Below are 17,786 nucleotides of genomic sequence, written 5' to 3'. Positions count from 1 at the left end.
TCTAGCACCTTTTATACCCTGATGTTTCTCCTACTGTTCCTTGTTCCCTCGGCAGAATGACTGGTGGACGAGGGGAGTGGGGGAGGTATTTAAGCCTTTGTCTGGAGTGTCTTTGCCTCCTCCTGGTGGCCAGGTTCTGTATTCCCACAAATAATGAATGAAGCCGTGGACTCTCCTCATACAGAAAGAAAGCATAATTTATGTTTTTGTTTTACTAATTACTTGAAGTGTGTTACATTCTGATATTTGCATTTTTTTTAATGTAATATCACAGTTGCTATTAATAAAAATTATTTGAACAAAAAACTAATAGTGAAGTGAGTAGCTAAATAGAGATTATAAACTTTGACCTCACCCAAACCTACATACTGCAGACGTGATATATCCAGATCAGCTTAAATCGATAGTAAAGTCAAAATTAAACTTGCATGATTCAGATAGAGCATGCAATTTTTAGACTTTTAAATTCATTTTTATTTTCAAATATGCTTCGTTCTCTTGGTATCCTTTGTTGAAAAAGAATATGCACATATCATACACTAGGGGGTGCTAGCTGCTGATTTGTGGCTGCACACATTTGTCTCTTGTGATTGGCTAACTAGATGTTTTCAGCTAGCTGTCAAAGCTCATTCAGCAAAGGATAACAAGAGAATCAAGCTATTTTGATACTGGAAGTAAATTTGAAAGTTGATTAAAACTATATGTTCTGTCTAAATCACTAAAAAAATGTTTGAGTTTCCTGTCCCTTTAACCCATTAGTTGCAGAGTGCATGCAGTGTTCTGAATACATCTGTGTAACTGATGTATCTTGATTTAATTCTTTCTACAGCATAGTTTTAAAGGGAGATGAAGCGCAAAACAGTTCTGTTATGTGTGAAAAATCAGGTTGAATTTTAATTCTATTTCATTTTTTTTATTACCTTTAAAGCTGTTTATTTTTATTATAAAACGTACAGGACGTGCATGTTTGTGCACATATTGTCAATGGGGTAGAAACTCAGTGGCTTATAAGGAAGACACCCATAGTCCCCACAAATATGAAAACTAAAAGGTTTTTTCAACACTTTTTAATTTAAAAAAAGATTTGTTTTTTTTTTTAAAAAGCCCTTTTTTAAAGCAAAGATTAGCATTAGAATAATATGTAGATGCATTTTTACAATTATATTAGTTATTTAAATAATGAAAAAGTGTAAAGGTTTAGTTTCTATAAAGTTTTCCATGTTTGAACTAGTTTTCTATTTATCTCTTTGCAAACAATTCTGTGTGGAAACTGTTTTATATAATCCTATGTTCCATACAGCCTTGTGTGGACAGTCTATTTTATTGCCGATTTTATATATGTCCCTGATTGTCCTCGACAGGAGAGTGAGATAAATGGGAAAATTTAAGTTCAAACATGATGGCATAAATAATGCACATATTTTGCACATATAGTTTTTTTTAACTACACATAATTAAACATTATATATTAACATCTCATACTGTTTAAGATCCCTTTAAAAGGAAAACAAAATACAATTACTGAATATTCATTTAAACTAGGCCTTTTTGTTAAGTATAAACTGTGCATTATACTACAGCACTTGACATAATGTCGTCCTTATTTTGTATTTCAGTTGGAGTGTAATGATGTTGTCCTGTTCTGGAGAATACAAAGAATGTTGGGGATCACTGCAAACACATTGAGACAGCAGCTAACTAACTCGGAAGGTAGCATCTAACAGGACTGGTGTGCACACACATTTGTACTGTGACTTCACACATCTTAAGGCGGTAGACCTGTGCTCAGCCATTGCCTTATTGTGATGTTAAGAGATCACAACATATATTCTAAGTAATCTCTTTAAGTATTTATAATGGCATAAAGCTATATGGCAAAAATATGACCATGGATGTCCTCTAGACATAGGGAGAAGGTGGTCATGGCTTTGCTCTAGGTATGAAGGGACATGGAAGACACTGAGACACTTTTTTTCAATTAACTTCTATTATTACAATTATTTAGTTGATATCCTTTGTTTAAAAGCATATACACATATGCTCAGCAGCAGTCATTTATTTCTGGGAGCTAGATGACAATTGGTGGCTACACATTTTTTCTTAACATTGGCTCTGATTTGTTTAGCTAGATATCAGTAGTGCATTGCTGCTCTCTAGATGACTTAAACTACGTATTTAATTCATTTGCACTGCATATTTGTATACACCACATCATTAATACAGAGCATATCATTGGTTGTGAGGGCATGGAATTAGGTGGGGAAAGAATACAAATAAATGGCTATCTCTGCATCTTCAGGTGAATATGCTTAAAGGTACACAAAACCATAAAACTTTCATTTATGATTCAGACAGAGAATACAGGTGGCCCTTGTTTTACAACGGTTCAATTTACACCGTTTCAGAATAACAACCTTTTTTTCCAGTCATGTGACTGCTATTGAAAAACATTGAGAAGCAGTGCATTTATTTAAATAGCCAGTAGGTGGAGCTGTCCGCTTGTGTTGCAGCAAAGCCAAGCAAGCTGAAATTAATCAGTTTAACCAGACCTGAGCTATCGAGCAGATTTCAAAGGAACAAGATCTTCCTGTCTATAAATCAGTCCAGATTGGAATGCATAGAAAGAACTGTTTGCAGAAAAATGCAAGTGAAGTCTGTGTTGTGTTATTTTATTAGGTTTATAATGTTGTTTAGCATTTAAAGTCTTCATTTCAAAGCTTTAAAAATAATGTATTAGGTGTTACTTATGACAATTTTGAGAGGGGCCTGGAACCTATCTCCCTCACTTCCCATTGGCTTACATTATAAACTGGGTTTCAATTTACAACGGTTTCGATTTACAACCATTCCTTCTGGAACCTAACCCCGGCGTAAACTGAGGGCTACCTGTACAATAAAAAAAAATCCAATTTACTTCCATTATCAAATTTGCTTTTTTGCCGTGGTATTCTTTTTTGAAGGGATACCTAGGTAGATGTCTGGAGCATTACATGGCAGGAAAATAGTGCTGCCATCTAGTATTCTTGCAAAACTGCTGCCATATTGTGCTACTCCTGCTTTTTAACAAAAGAAACCAAGGGATCAAAGAAACTTGTATAATAGAAGTAAATTAGAAAGGTGTTTTAAATTGCATTTTAACATCATACACTGGTACTTAACATTTACATACTTACTCATGGTCCGCTCTTTACTTAATACAGTGTTCCTTTAAGAGAACGCTCCAGTGAGACAAATTTCCCCCGTACCCCCCTTGTACCTCCTTGTACTATATTAAAGCACTTTAGAGTGTTTCCTGGCATTTTTATAAAGCTTAGTGAGAATAAAATGGGAATTAGAAAAATGTGTATTGCCCTAAACGTATTCCTGTTCTTTCATATATTTCATATACATTATCTGCATTATGTTTCACCTGACAAATTGTATTGCTATTTTTATCTCTTGATGGCAAAACTGTTTCTTTCATTTCGTGCTTTTTACAGTGAGACGTTTAGAAAAAAATGTAAAGGAGGTGTTAGAAGACTTTGCAGAGGACAGTGAGAAAAAAGTTAATCTGCTAACAGGGAAAAGGGTCCAATTAGCTGAAGATCTCAGTAAGTAGCTTTCTATCTCTGTTATAAATGAATGCATTTCAGTGTCTAACACTAGAATCATGTTTTTGTGAGGAGTTTTAGAAAAATATCTGATTTCTGAATTCTAATATATTTTTATTATTAACAAATTGGTGAAAAATGTCTGATTGCAACATAGTATGTTTTGCTATTTCTACTGTATTATTAAAGGGACATTAAACACCTTGAGATGGCAATATTAAATGCTTAATAAAACAACAGTACAATATACTTTCATTGTTTGTTTTGCCCACTTTTCATTCAATTTAGCTTTTAAAAACGGTGGATTTTCTAATTCTCAGAACTGGAAATGCAGACTTTTAAACACTAAGCCTTTTACATATGTTTTCCCCTAACTGACTTCAGTAGATAACAACTGCAAAACAATTCACTTTATACTGCCATGATTGTTATAGTTAGTTTTATTGTGTGCAGACTCAAACCCAGATTGGCTCTACCAAATAAGGCAGGTAGTGAGTGGAGTTTAGCTATTGAGAAACAATGCAGCAAACAAAATGTTAATTTCTCTTACTTGATGTATCCAGTCCACGGTTTCATCCTTACTTGTGGGATATTCTCAATCCCTACAGGAAGTGGCAAAGAGAGCACACAGCAAAGCTGTCCATATAGCTCCCCTCAGGCTCCTCCCCCCCCAGTCATTCTTTTTGCCGCTCTAACAAGTAGCATCTCTACGGGAGGGTAAAGAGTATGTGGTGTTAGATTTGTAGTTTTTATTTCTTCAATCAAGAGTTTGTTATTTTAAAATAGTGCCGGTTTGTACTATTTACTCTGAGGCAGAAAGTGATGAAGATTTCTGCTGAGAGGAAAAAGATTTTAGCATGTTGTAACTAAAATCCACTGCTGTTCCCACACAGGACTGTTGAGTACCGGAGAACTTCAGTTGGGGGGAACAGTTTGCAGGCGTAACTGCTTAAGGTATGCTCAGTCATTTTTCTAACAAGACCTGGTAATGCTAGAAGACTGATAGAAATCCCCATGTGGGAAGGTAAGCCATTTTCTGAGACGCAGTATAGAAGGATGGCTTCAGTTAAGGGCTTAAATACTGGTAGACACTGTGATGGGCTAAATCGATTACTTTATTAGGGTAATCTTATATTTGTCAAAGTGTTTTAGACGTTGGGAACACTTGTGGGGTTTTTATTACGCCTGGCATATTGTAAGACACCTAATCTGACTCGGGAAGGCCCCATAACTCTGGAATGAAGAGGGAGGGGGCCTCATTTTCGCGCCTCAGTTGCGCAGTTGTTTTGCAAGGCAGCTTCATGCAGCTTCACATGTAGAATCCTGAGAGTTCAGGAGGACTTCAGGGAGGCTTATATTCTTCTACAAATAACCCAAAAGGAAGGTAGGGCCACAGCAAAGACTGTGTGTTAAACCGGTAGTTTACTTCAATTGGCTCCGGTTTGGGCAATAAGGGGTTAATTAATTTGAAAATTTGTGTGCAATCATTTCAAAGTATTGGGATCATGTGGGAAAAATTTCATAAAGATCGGATGTTTTTTGGTGATTTGGTAAAAAAGTGTGTGCTTTTTATTATTTAAAGGTACAGTAACGTTTTTTCAAAAAGTGAATTTTACTGTATTGTAGTGCTGTCTAAGTCTGTCAAACATGTCTGAGTCTTCAGATAGACCTTGTTCTTTATGTTTAAAAGCCATGGCGGTACCCCCATTGCATTTGTGTTTAAAGTGTGCTAAAACATCTAAGCATTTTAAAGACTATGCAGTGACACTTAAAAATGTAGCCCAAGATGATTCTTTAACGGAAGGTAATGAGGATAGTCCTTCTTCCTCTCCCCATGTGTCGACACCAGTTACGCCCGCGCAAGCGATGCCTAGTACCTCTAGCGCATTGGCCCCTATTACCTTACAACAATTAGCAGCAGTAATGGATAATTCTATTGCAGCATTTTTATCCAAACTGCCAGTTTTTCCAAAAAAGTGCGATAGCTCAGTTTTAAATATAGAGGATGAGCAATCAGAACCTTTGGATGAGTTATCCGTAGTACCCTCACAACACTCAGAATTAGCAGTGAGGGACGGTCTGTCTGAAGGAGAAATTTCTGACACAGGAAAAGTTTCTCAGCGGGCAGAGTCAGATTCCTTAGCGTTTAAATTCAAGCTGGAACACCTCCGCGTCCTGCTTAAGGAGGTTCTAGCTACGCTGGATGATTGTGACCCCATGGTGGTCCCAGAAAAATTGTGTAAAATGGACAGGTTTTTAGAGGTCCCTGTATACACTGAGGCATTTCCGATCCCAAAGAGGGTGGCGGATATTGTGACTAAGGAGTGGGAGAGACCAGGTCTATCCTTTGTCCCCCCCCCCCTATCTTTAAGAAAATGTTCCCCATAAACGACCCCAGGCGGGACGCGTGGCAGACGGTCCCTAAGGTAGAGGGAGCTGTTTCAACACTTGCTAAGCGTACAACTATACCAATAGAGGACAGTTGTGCTTTCAAAGATCCTATGGATAAAAAGTTGGAAGGATTGCTGAAGAAAATTTTTGTTCAGCAAGGTTTTCTGCTTCAACCAATTGCCTGCATTATTCCGTTAACTACTGCAGCGGCATTTTGGTTTGAGGCTCTGGAGGAGTCGCTCCAGAGGGAGACTTCATACAACGAGGTCATGGATAGAATTCATGCTTTAAAGCTGGCTAATTCTTTTATCACTGATGCCGCTTTCCAATTAGCTAAGTTAGCGGCGAAAAACTCAGGTTTTGCCATCATGGCGCGAAGAGCGTTTTGGCTCAAATCGTGGTCGGCGGATGTGTCGTCCAAAACGAAACTGTTAAATATTCCTTTCAAGGGGAAAACCCTATTCGGCCCAGAGCTGAAAGAAATTATTTCGGATATCACTGGGGGAAAGGGCCATGCCCTTCCACAAGATAGGCCGTTTAAGGCCAAAAACAAGGCTAATTTTCGCTCCTTTCGCAACTTCAGGAGCGGACCTGCTACAACCTCTGCTGCCGCAAAGCAAGATAACGCTTCACAGCCCAAAGCAACTTGGAAACCCTTGCAGGGCTGGAATAAGGGTAAACAGGCCAAGAAGCCTGCTCCTGCTACCAAGACAGCATGAAGGGGTAGCCCCCGATCCGGGACCGGATCTAGTAGGGGGCAGACTTTCTCTCTTTGCTCAGGCTTGGGCAAGAGATGTTCCAGATCCCTGGGCTTTAGAAATAGTTGCTCAGGGCTACCTTCTAGAATTCAAGGATTCTCCCCCAAGGGGAAGTTTCCACATTTCTCGTTTGTCTTCAGACCAAACAAAGAAACAGGCGTTCTTACGCTGTGTAGAAGATCTCCTAAAAATGGGAGTGATACACCCAGTTCCAATTGCAGAACAAGGACTGGGCTTTTACTCAAACCTGTTTGTAGTTCCCAAAAAGGAAGGAACTTTCAGGCCAATCCTGGATCTAAAAATTCTAAACAAATTCCTCAGAGTTCCGTCTTTCAAGATGGAAACCATTCGGACAATCTTGCCGATGATCCAGGAAGGTCAATATATGACTACTGTGGATCTAAAGGATGCGTACCTACATATTCCTATCCACAAAGATCACCATCAGTTCCTAAAGTTCGCCTTTCTGGACAAACATTACCAGTTCGTGGCCCTTCCTTTCGGGTTGGCCACCGCACCCAGAATTTTCACAAAGGTGTTAGGGTCCCTTCTGGCGGTACTAAGACCGCGGGGCATTGCAGTAGCACCTTACCTAGACGACATCTTAATACAGGCGTCGTCTTTTCACAGAGCCAAGGCTCATACGGACATTGTCCTGGCCTTTCTAAGGTCTCACGGGTGGAAGGTGAACGTAGAAAAGAGTTCTCTGTCCCCGCTCACAAGGGTTCCCTTCCTGGGAACACTAATAGACTCGGTAGAAATGAAAATCTTTCTGACAGAGGTCAGGAAGTCAAAACTGTTGAATACTTGCCGAGTTCTTCATTCCATTCCTCGGCCTTCTGTGGCTCAGTGCATGGAGGTAATCGGTTTAATGGTTGTGGCAATGGACGTAGTCCCCTTTGCCCGAATTCATCTCAGACCACTGCAACTGTGCATGCTCAAACAGTGGAATGGGGATTATGCAGATTTGTCTCCTCAAATACAAATGGACCAGAAATCCAGAGACTCTCTTCTCTGGTGGTTGTCTCAGGATCACCTGTCTCAGGGAATGAGTTTCCGCAGACCGGAGTGGATCATTGTCACGACCGATGCCAGTCTGTTAGGCTGGGGTGCGGTCTGGGACTCCCAGAAAGCTCAGGGTCTATGGTTTCGGGAAGAATCTCTTCTCCCGATAAACATTTTGGAACTGAGAGCGATATGCAATACGCTCCAGGCGTGGCCTCAACTAGCGGAGGCCAAATTCATCAGATTTCAGTTGGACAACATCACGACTGTAGCGTACATCAATCATCAGGGAGGAACAAAGAGTTCCCTAGCGATGAAGGAAGTATCCAAGATCATCAAATGGGCGGAGGATCACTCCTGCCATCTATCTGCAATTCACATCCCAGGGGTAGACAACTGGGAGGCGGATTTTCTAAGTCGTCAGACTTTCCATCCGGGGGAGTGGGAACTCCACCCAGAGGTTTTTGCTCAGCTGACCCAGCTATGGGGCATTCCAGAATTGGATCTGATGGCGTCCCGTCAGAACACCAAACTTCCCCTTTTACGGATCCAGATCCAGGGATCCCAAGGCGGCATTGATAGATGCATTAATAGCGCCTTGGTCATTCAGTCTAGCTTATGTCTTTCCACCGTTTCCTCTTCTCCCTCGGCTAGTAGCCAGAATCAAACAGGAGAAGGCTTCGGTAATTTTGATAGCGCCTGCGTGGCCACGCAGGACTTGGTATGCAGACCTAGTGGACATGTCATCGGTCCCACCATGGAAACTGCCATCCAAATCTAGTTTCTCTGCATCTGACTGCTTGGAGATTGAACGCTTAATCCTAGCTAAGCGTGGTTTCTCTGAATCAGTTATAGATATTCTGATACAGGCCAGGAAGCCTGTTACCAGGAAAATTTACCATAAGATATGGCGGAAATATCTTTGTTGGTGTGAATCCAAGGGTTACTCGGGGAGTAAGGTTAGGATTCCAAGGATATTGTCTTTCTCTTTTAAGGTGTATCCAGTCCACGGATCATCCATTACTTGTGGGATATTCTCCTTCCCAACAGGAAGTTGCAAGAGGATCACCCACAGCAGAGCTGCTATATAGCTCCTCCCCTAACTGCCATATCCAGTCATTCTCTTGCAACTCTCAACAAGCATGGAGGTGGTAAGAGGAAAGTGGTGAAATGTAGCTGTTATCTTGCTTCAATCAAAAGTTTGTTATTTTTAAATGGTACCGGAGTTGTACTATTTTGTCCCAGGCAGAAAAATAGAAGAATCTGCCTGTGATTTTTTATGATCTTAGCAGGTTGTAACTAAGATCCATTGCTGTTCTCACACATGACTGAAGAGAGAGGTAACTTCAACGGGGGAATGGCGTGCAGGTTATCCTGCTATGAGGTATGTGCAGTTAAGATTTTTTCTAGAAGATGTGAATGCTAGAAAATGCTGCTGATACCAAATTTATTTAATGTAAGCCTGAATACAGTGATTTAATAGCAACTGGTATCATGCTTACTTTCTGAGGTAATACTCTTTTATATTTACAGTATAAAACGTTTGCTGGCATGTTTAAACGTTTTTATATATACTTTGGTGATAAAACTTTATTGGGGCCTAGTTTTTTTCCACATGGCTGGCTTAAATTTGCCTAGAAACAGTTTCCTGAGGCTTTCCACTGTGTTACTATGAGTGGGAGGGGCCTAATTTAGCGCTTTTTTGCGCAGTAACTTTTACAGACTGAGACATCCAGCTTCCTCCAGGAGTCCCTTGAATGCTATAGGACATCTCTAAAGGGCTCTTAAGCTTTCCAAAATCGTTTGTTGGGGAAGGTAGGCCCACAGCAAGGCTGTGGCAGTTTGGTGTGACTGTTAAAAAACGTCTATATTGTTTTTTTGATCCGTTTTTTGAACTAAGGGGTTAATCATCCATTTGCAAGTGGATGCAATGCTCTGTTAGCTTATTATACACACTGTAAAAATTTCGTTTGATTTACTGCCTTTTTTCACTGTTTTTCAAATTCTGACAAAATTTGTTTCTCTTAAAGGCACAGTACCGTTTATTATATTTGCTTGTTAACTTGATTTAAAGTGTTTTCCAAGCTTGCTAGTCTCATTGCTAGTCTGTATAAACATGTCTGACATAGAGGAAACTCCTTGTTCATTATGTTTAAAAGCCATGGTGAAACCCCCTCTTAGAATGTGTACCAAATGTACTGATTTCACTTTAAGCAATAAAGATCATATTCTGTCTTTAAAAAATTTATCACCAGAGGAATCTGACGAGGGGGAAGTTATGCCGACTAACTCTCCCCTCGTGTCAGATCCTTTGACTCCCGCTCAAGGGACTCACGCTCAAATGGCGCCAAGTACATCTAGGGCGCCCATAGCGTTTACTTTACAAGACATGGCGGCAGTCATGGATAATACACTGTCAGCGGTATTAGCCAGACTACCTGAATTTAGAGGAAAGCGAGATAGCTCTGGAGACGAAATACAGAGCATACTGACGCTTTAAGAGCTATGTCTGATACTGCCTCACAATATGCAGAAGCTGAAGAAGGAGAGCTTCTTTCTGTGGGTGATGTTTCTGACTCAGGGAAGATGATGCAACCTGATTCTGATATCTCTACATTTAAATTTAAGCTTGAACACCTCCGCGTGTTACTTAGGGAGGTTTTAGCTGCTCTGAATGACTGTGATACAATTGCAGTGCCAGAGAAATTGTGTAGACTGGATAAATACTATGCAGTGCCTGTGTGTACTGATGTTTTTCCAATACCTAAAAGGTTTACAGAAATTATTACTAAGGAATGGGATAGACCAGGTGTGCCGTTCTCTCCCCCTCCTATTTTTAGAAAAATGTTTCCAATAGACGCCACCACACGGGACTTATGGCAGACAGTTCCTAAGGTGGAGGGAGCAGTTTCTACCCTAGCAAAGTGTACTGCTATCCCTGTCGAGGACAGTTGTGCTTTCTTAGATCCAATGGATAAAAAGTTAGAGGGTTACCTTAAGAAAATGTTTATTCATCAAGGTTTTATCCTACAGCCCCTTGCATGCATTGCTCCTGTCACTGCTGCTGCGGCGTTCTGGTTTGAGTCTCTGGAAGAGGCTTTACAGGTAGCGACTCCATTGGATGACATACATGACAAGCTTAGAGCACTTAAGCTAGCCAATTCTTTTGTTTCTGATGCCATTGTTCATTTGACTAAACTAACGGCTAAGAATTCTGGTTTTGCTATCCAGGCGCGCAGAGCGCTATGGCTTAAATCATGGTCAGCTGACGTTACTTCAAAGTCTAAGCTGCTTAACATTCCCTTCAAGGGGCAGACCCTATTCGGGCCTGGTTTGAAGAAGATTATTGCTGATATCACTGGAGGAAAAGGTCATGCCCTTCCTCAGGATAGGTCCAAATCAAGGGCCAAACAGTCTAATTTTCGTGCCTTTCGAAACTTCAAGGCAAGTGCGGCATCAACTTCCTCTAATGCAAAACAAGAGGGAACTTTTGCTCAGTCCAAGACAGTCTGGAGACCTAACCAGACCTGGAACAAAGGTAAGCAGGCCAAAAAGCCTGCTGGTGCCTCTAAGACAGCATGAAGGAACGGCCCCCTATCCGGTAACGGATCTAGTAGGGGCCAGACTTTCGCTCTTCGCCCAGGCGTGGGCAAGAGATGTCCAGGATCCCTGGGCGTTGGAAATTATATCCCAGGGATATCTTCTGGACTTCAAGGCTTCCCCCCCAAAAGGGAGATTTCACCTTTCACAATTATCTGCAAACCAGATAAAGAGAGAGGCATTCTTACACTGTGTACAAGACCTCCTAGTTATGGGAGTGATCCATCCAGTTCCAAAGGAGGAACAGGGACAGGGATTTTACTCAAATCTGTTTGTGGTTCCCAAAAAAGAGGGAACCTTCAGACCAATTTTGGATCTAAAGATCTTAAACAAATTCCTCAGAGTTCCATCATTCAAGATGGAGACTATTCGTACCATCCTACCTATGATCCAGGAGGGTCAATACATGACTACAGTGGATCTAAAGGATGCTTATCTTCACATTCCGATACACAAAGATCATCATCGGTTTCTCAGGTTTGCCTTCCTAGACAGGCATTACCAGTTTGTAGCTCTTCCCTTTGGGTTAGCTACAGCCCCAAGAATTTTTACGAAGGTTCTGGGGTCGCTTCTGGCGGTCCTAAGGCCGCGGGGCATAGCAGTGGCCCCTTATTTAGACGACATCCTGATTCAGGCGTCAAACTTCCAAATTGCCAAGTCTCATACGAACATAGTGTTGGCATTTCTGAGGTCGCATGGGTGGAAGGTGAACGAGGAAAAGAGTTCTCTATCCCCCCTCACAAGAGTTTCCTTCCTAGGGACTCTGATAGATTCTGTAGAAATGAAAATTTACCTGACTGAGTCCAGGTTATCAAAACTTCTAAATTCCTGCCGTATTCTTCATTCCATTCCTCGCCCTTCGGTGGCTCAGTGCATGGAAGTAATCGGCTTAATGGTAGCGGCAATGGACATAGTGCCGTTTGCATGCCTACATCTCAGACCGCTGCAACTCTGCATGCTCAGTCAGTGGAATGGGGATTACACAGATTTGTCCCCTCTACTAAATCTGGATCAAGAGACCAGGGATTCTCTTCTCTGGTGGCTATCTCGGGTCCATATGTCCAAAGGTATGACCTTTCGCAGGCCCGATTGGACTATTGTAACGACAGATGCCAGCCTTCTAGGTTGGGGTGCAGTCTGGAACTACCTGAAAGCTCAGGGATTGTGGACTCAGGAGGAGTCACTCCTTCCAATAAATATTCTGGAACTGAGAGCGATATTCAATGCTCTTCAGGCTTGGCCTCAGCTAGCGACAATGAGGTTCATCAGATTTCAGTCGGACAACATCACGACTGTGGCTTACATCAACCATCAAGGGGGAACAAGGAGTTCCCTAGTGATGTTAGAAGTCTCAAAGATAATTCGCTGGGCAGAGATTCACTCTTGCCACCTATCAGCTATCCATATCCCAGGTGTAGAGAACTGGGAGGCGGATTTTCTAAGTCGACAGACTTTTCATCCGGGGGAGTGGGAGCTCCATCCGGAGGTGTTTGCACAATTGACTCATCGTTAGGGCAAACCAGAACTGGATCTCATGGCGTCTCGCCAGAACGCCAAGCTTCCTTGTTACGGATCCAGGTCCAGGGACCCCAAGGCAACGCTGATAGATGTTCTAGCAGCGCCTTGGTCCTTCAACCTGGCTTATGTGTTTCCACCGTTTCCTCTGCTCCCTCGTCTGATTGCCAAAATCAAGCAGGAGAGAGCATCGGTGATCTTGATAGCGCCTGCGTGGCCACGCAGGACTTGGTATGCAGATCTGGTGGACATGTCATCCTTTCCACCATGGGCTCTGCCGCTGAGACAGGACCTTCTACTTCAAGGTCCTTTCAACCATCCAAATCTAATTTCTCTGAGGCTGACTGCCTGGAGATTGAACGCCTGATTTTATCAAAGCGTGGTTTCTCCGAGTCAGTCATTGATACCTTAATTCAGGCACGAAAGCCTGTCACCAGGAAAATCTATCATAAGATATGGCGTAAATATCTTTATTGGTGTGAATCCAAGGGCTACTCATGGAGTAAGGTCAGGATTCCCAGGATATTATCTTTTCTCCAAGAAGGATTGGAGAAAGGATTGTCAGCTAGTTCCTTAAAGGGACAGATTTCTGCGCTGTCTATTCTTTTGCACAAGTGTCTGGCGGATGTTCCAGACGTTCAGGCATTTTGTCAGGCTTTAGTTAGAATCAAGCCTGTGTTTAAACCTGTTGCTCCACCTTGGAGCTTAAATTTGGTTCTTAAAGTTCTTCAGGGGGTTCCGTTTGAACCTCTTCATTCCATAGATATCAGACTTTTATCTTGGAAAGTTCTTTTTTGGTAGCTATTTCCTCGGCTTGTAGAGTTTCCGAGTTATCTGCCTTACAATGTGATTCTCCTTATCTGATCTTCCATGCAGATAAGGTAGTTCTGCGTACCAAACCTGGGTTTTTACCTAAGGTGGTATCTAATAAGAATATCAATCAAGAGATTGTTGTTCCGTCTTTGTGTCCTAATCCTTCTTCAAAGAAGGAACGTCTATTACACAATCTGGACGTGGTTCATGCTTTAAAGTTTTACTTACAAGCTACTAAAGATTTTCGTCAAACATCTGCTTTGTTTGTTGTCTACTCTGGACTGAGGAGAGGTCAAAAGGCTTCGGCAACCTCTCTTACTTTTTGGCTAAGAAGCATAATCCGCTTAGCCTATGAGACTGCTGGCCAGCAGCCTCCAGAAAGGATTACAGCTCATTTTACTAGAGCTGTGGCTTCCACATGGGCCTTTAAAAATGAGGCTTCTGTTGAACAGATTTGCAAGGCGGCGACTTGGTCTTCGCTTCATACTTTTTCAAAATTCTACAAATTTGATACTTTTGCTTCTTCGGAGGCTATTTTTGGGAGAAAGGTTTTACAGGCAGTGGTACCTTTCGTTTAAGTACCTGCCTTGTCCCTCCCTTCATCCGTGTACTTTAGCTTTGGTATTGGTATCCCACAAGTAATGGATGATCCGTGGACTGGATACACCTTACAAGAGAAAACATAATTTATGCTTACCTGATAAATTTATTTCTCTTGTGGTGTATCCAGTCCACGGCCCGCCCTGTCATTTTATGGCAGGTATTTTTTCATTTTAAACTACAGTCACCACTGCACCCTATGGTTTCTCCTTTCTCTGCTTGTTTTCGGTCGAATGACTGGATATGGCAGTTAGGGGAGGAGCAATATAGCAGCTCTGCTGTGGGTGATCCTCTTGCAACTTCCTGTTGGGAAGGAGAATATCCCACAAGTAATGGATGATCCGTGGACTTGATACACCACAAGAGAAATAAATTTATCAGGTAAGCATAAATTATGTTTTTCTCCAAGAAGGATTGGAGAAAGGTCTGTCAGCTAGTTCCTTAAAGGGACAGATATCTGCTCTGTCTATCCTGTTACATAAGCGCCTGGCAGCTGTACCAGACGTTCAGGTGTTTGCACAGGCCCTAGTTAGAATCAAGCCTGTTTACAAGCCTGTGGCTCCTCCATGGAGTCTAAATTTAGTTCTTTCAGTTCTTCAAGGGGTTCCGTTTGAACCTTTGCATTCCATAGATATTAAGTTATTATCTTGGAAAGTTTGGTTTTTAGTAGCCATTTCTTCTGCTCGAAGAGTTTCTGAATTGTCTGCTTTGCAGTGTAATTCACCCTATCTGGTGTTCCATGCAGATAAGGTTGTTTTGCGTACCAAACCTGGTTTCCTTCCAAAGGTGGTTTCTAATAAGAATAATAACCAGGAAATCATTGTTCCTTCTCTGTGTCCTAATCCAGTTTCTAAGAAGGAACGTCCTTTACACAATCTTGATGTGGTTCGTGCTTTGAAATTCTATTTAAAAGCAACTAAAGATTTCAGACAAACATCATACTTGTTTGTTGTCTATTCTGGTAAGAGGAGAGGTCAGAAAGCGACTGCTACCTCTCTTTCCTTCTGGCTGAAAAGCATCATCCGATTGGCTTATGAGACTGCTGGACAGCAGCCTCCTGAACGAATTACAACTCATTCCACCAGAGCTGTGGCTTCCACATGGGCTTTCAAGAATGAGGCTTCTGTTGAACAGATTTGTAAGGCAGCGACTTGGTCTTCACTGCATACATTCGCCAAATTTTACAAATTCGATACTTATGCTTCTTCGGAGGCTATTTTTGGGAGAAAGGTTTTGCAAGCAGTGGTGCCTTCCGTTTAGGTTACCTGACTTGTTCCCTCCCTTCATCCGTGTCCTAAAGCTTTGGTATTGGTATCCCACAAGTAAGGATGAAACAGTGGACTGGATACATCAAGTAAGAGAAAACAGAATTTATGCTTACCTGATAAATTACTTTCTCTTACGGTGTATCCAGTCCACGGCCCGCCCTGATAATTCGGTAAGGTTCAAATTTAATTTTTAAAAAAATAACTACAGTCACCACTGCTCCCTATGGTTCTCCTTTTACTCCTAACCGTCGGTCGAATGACTGGGGGGGCGGAGCCTGAGGGGAGCTATATGGACAGCTTTGCTGTGAGCTCTCTTTGCCACTTCCTGTAGGGATTGAGAATATCCCACAAGTAAGGATGAAACCGTGGACTGGATACACCGTAAGAGAAAGTAATTTATCAGGTAAGCATAAATTCTGTTTTTTTTTTAAAAATGTTCGGACTTAACTGATATGTTATTCTGAACCAAGACAGCTGAAATGCCTTGTAATTAAAATAGATTTACTGTCCCTTCTTTATAAATAGGCTAAGAGTGCATTATAGGGATATTAAACAGTATGAGATTGTAATATAAAATAATTGTGAGATTAAAAAACTTTGTATTATACTTTCATTGTTTATTTTGTTCCCATTTCCTGTAATTTAACTCTGAAAATTGTTTTTTTTTTTTAAATTCAATTGAGTTTCTATAAAGGGTGCTGCCAATGTTTAACCCCTTCACTACCAGGACTTTCAGAGAAAAACGTGCCCAAAATACCGGAGAATTTTTTGCATTTTTGCTATCACTCCATTTAAACAGAAATAGAGCCTTGTTTTTTTTTTTATTTATCTGTCAAAACTATATATATATATATATATATTTTAAATCAAAAGAATGCACAAGCACCAAGGTAATCCCCTCCTGTGGGTATGCAACAAACTGTTTGCAGGTATGCCAGCTATTAGACCTGCACCATGGTCCAAGATATACAGTTCAAAGTAGTAATATAGCCGCACCACCAACTGTATTTAAAACATTATTGCTTTATTGTGCCAATTAAAACAGACAACGTTTCGGACCCATGTCCTTATTCATGTCTAACATAAAACATTAAAATCAAACCTTAAATAGGCTGAAGCTCCGCCTACCACACCTGTTTTCACCTGTGTTAACCTTTAGTTATCCTTTCCTGAACTCAATGCCATCTAGTGGCCAATTTCTGAATTTTTAAAAATACTTTCAAGGTGACCTTCAACAAAGGATATATAAAGAAGTTAGTCAAATAAATTTCTCTATATCTTTGCATTTTTAACATCAAGTTTTTGAACAAAAGACATTTTGTTGTTATGTGTATAGTTATTGATATTAACTGGCATATACTCAAATTTTCAAAATACATTCAAGGTGACCTTCAACAAAGGATATATAGAGAAGTTAGTGAAATAAATTTCTTTGCATTTTTAACATCCAATCCTTGAACAAAAGACACCTGTTTTCACCTGTGTTAACCTTTAGTTATCCTTTCCTGAACTCAATGCCATCTAGTGGCCAATTTCTGAATTTTTCAAAATACATTCAAGGTGACCTTCAACAAAGGATATATAAAGAAGTTAGTCAAATAAATTTCTCTATATCTTTGCATTTTTAACATCAAGTTCTTAAACAAGACATTTCTCCAACATAGGTGTGTCCGGTCCACGGCGTCATCCTTACTTGTGGGATATTCTCTTCCCCAACAGGAAATGGCAAAGAGCCCAGCAAAGCTGGTCACATGATCCCTCCTAGGCTCCGCCTACCCCAGTCATTCTCTTTGCCGTTGTACAGGCAACATCTCCACGGAGATGGCTTAGAGTTTTTTAGTGTTTAACTGTAGTTTTTCATTATTCAATCAAGAGTTTGTTATTTTCAAATAGTGCTGGTACGTACTATTTACTCAGAAACAGAAAAGAGATGAAGAATTCTGTTTGTATGAGGAAAATGATTTTAGCAACCGTAACTAAAATCCATGGCTGTTCCACACAGGACTGTTGAGAGCAATTAACTTCAGTTGGGGGAACAGAGTGCAGTCTCTTACTGCTTGAGGTATGACACATTCTAACAAGACGATGTAATGCTGGAAGCTGTCATTTTCCCTATGGGATCCGGTAAGCCATGTTTATTACGATTGTAAATAAGGGCTTCACAAGGGCTTATTTAAACTGTAGACTTTTTCTGGGCTAAATCGATTGATTATTAACACATATTTAGCCTTGAGGAATCATTTTAT

The 17,786-nt window shown here is 40.9% G+C and overlaps 1 protein-coding gene across 4 annotated transcripts in view; it reads left to right on the top strand.

Annotated features, from left to right (window-relative positions):
* The window catches only part of OPA1 (OPA1 mitochondrial dynamin like GTPase), a 267,989-nt gene that overhangs the window by 141,728 nt on the left and 108,475 nt on the right, over positions 1–17,786 (top strand). For all 4 annotated transcript variants that reach the window (XM_053710217.1, XM_053710215.1, XM_053710216.1 and 1 more), the window contains 2 exons: positions 1,617–1,710; positions 3,480–3,590. In XM_053710217.1, coding sequence (XP_053566192.1) covers positions 1,617–1,710; positions 3,480–3,590 — 205 coding nt within the window. The remainder of the gene's footprint in view (positions 1–1,616; positions 1,711–3,479; positions 3,591–17,786) is intronic.

Source organism: Bombina bombina, chromosome 4 (genome assembly GCF_027579735.1).
Source record: "Bombina bombina isolate aBomBom1 chromosome 4, aBomBom1.pri, whole genome shotgun sequence".
Lineage (NCBI taxonomy): Eukaryota > Metazoa > Chordata > Amphibia > Anura > Bombinatoridae > Bombina > Bombina bombina.
This window is presented reverse-complemented; position numbering and strand designations above follow the sequence as displayed.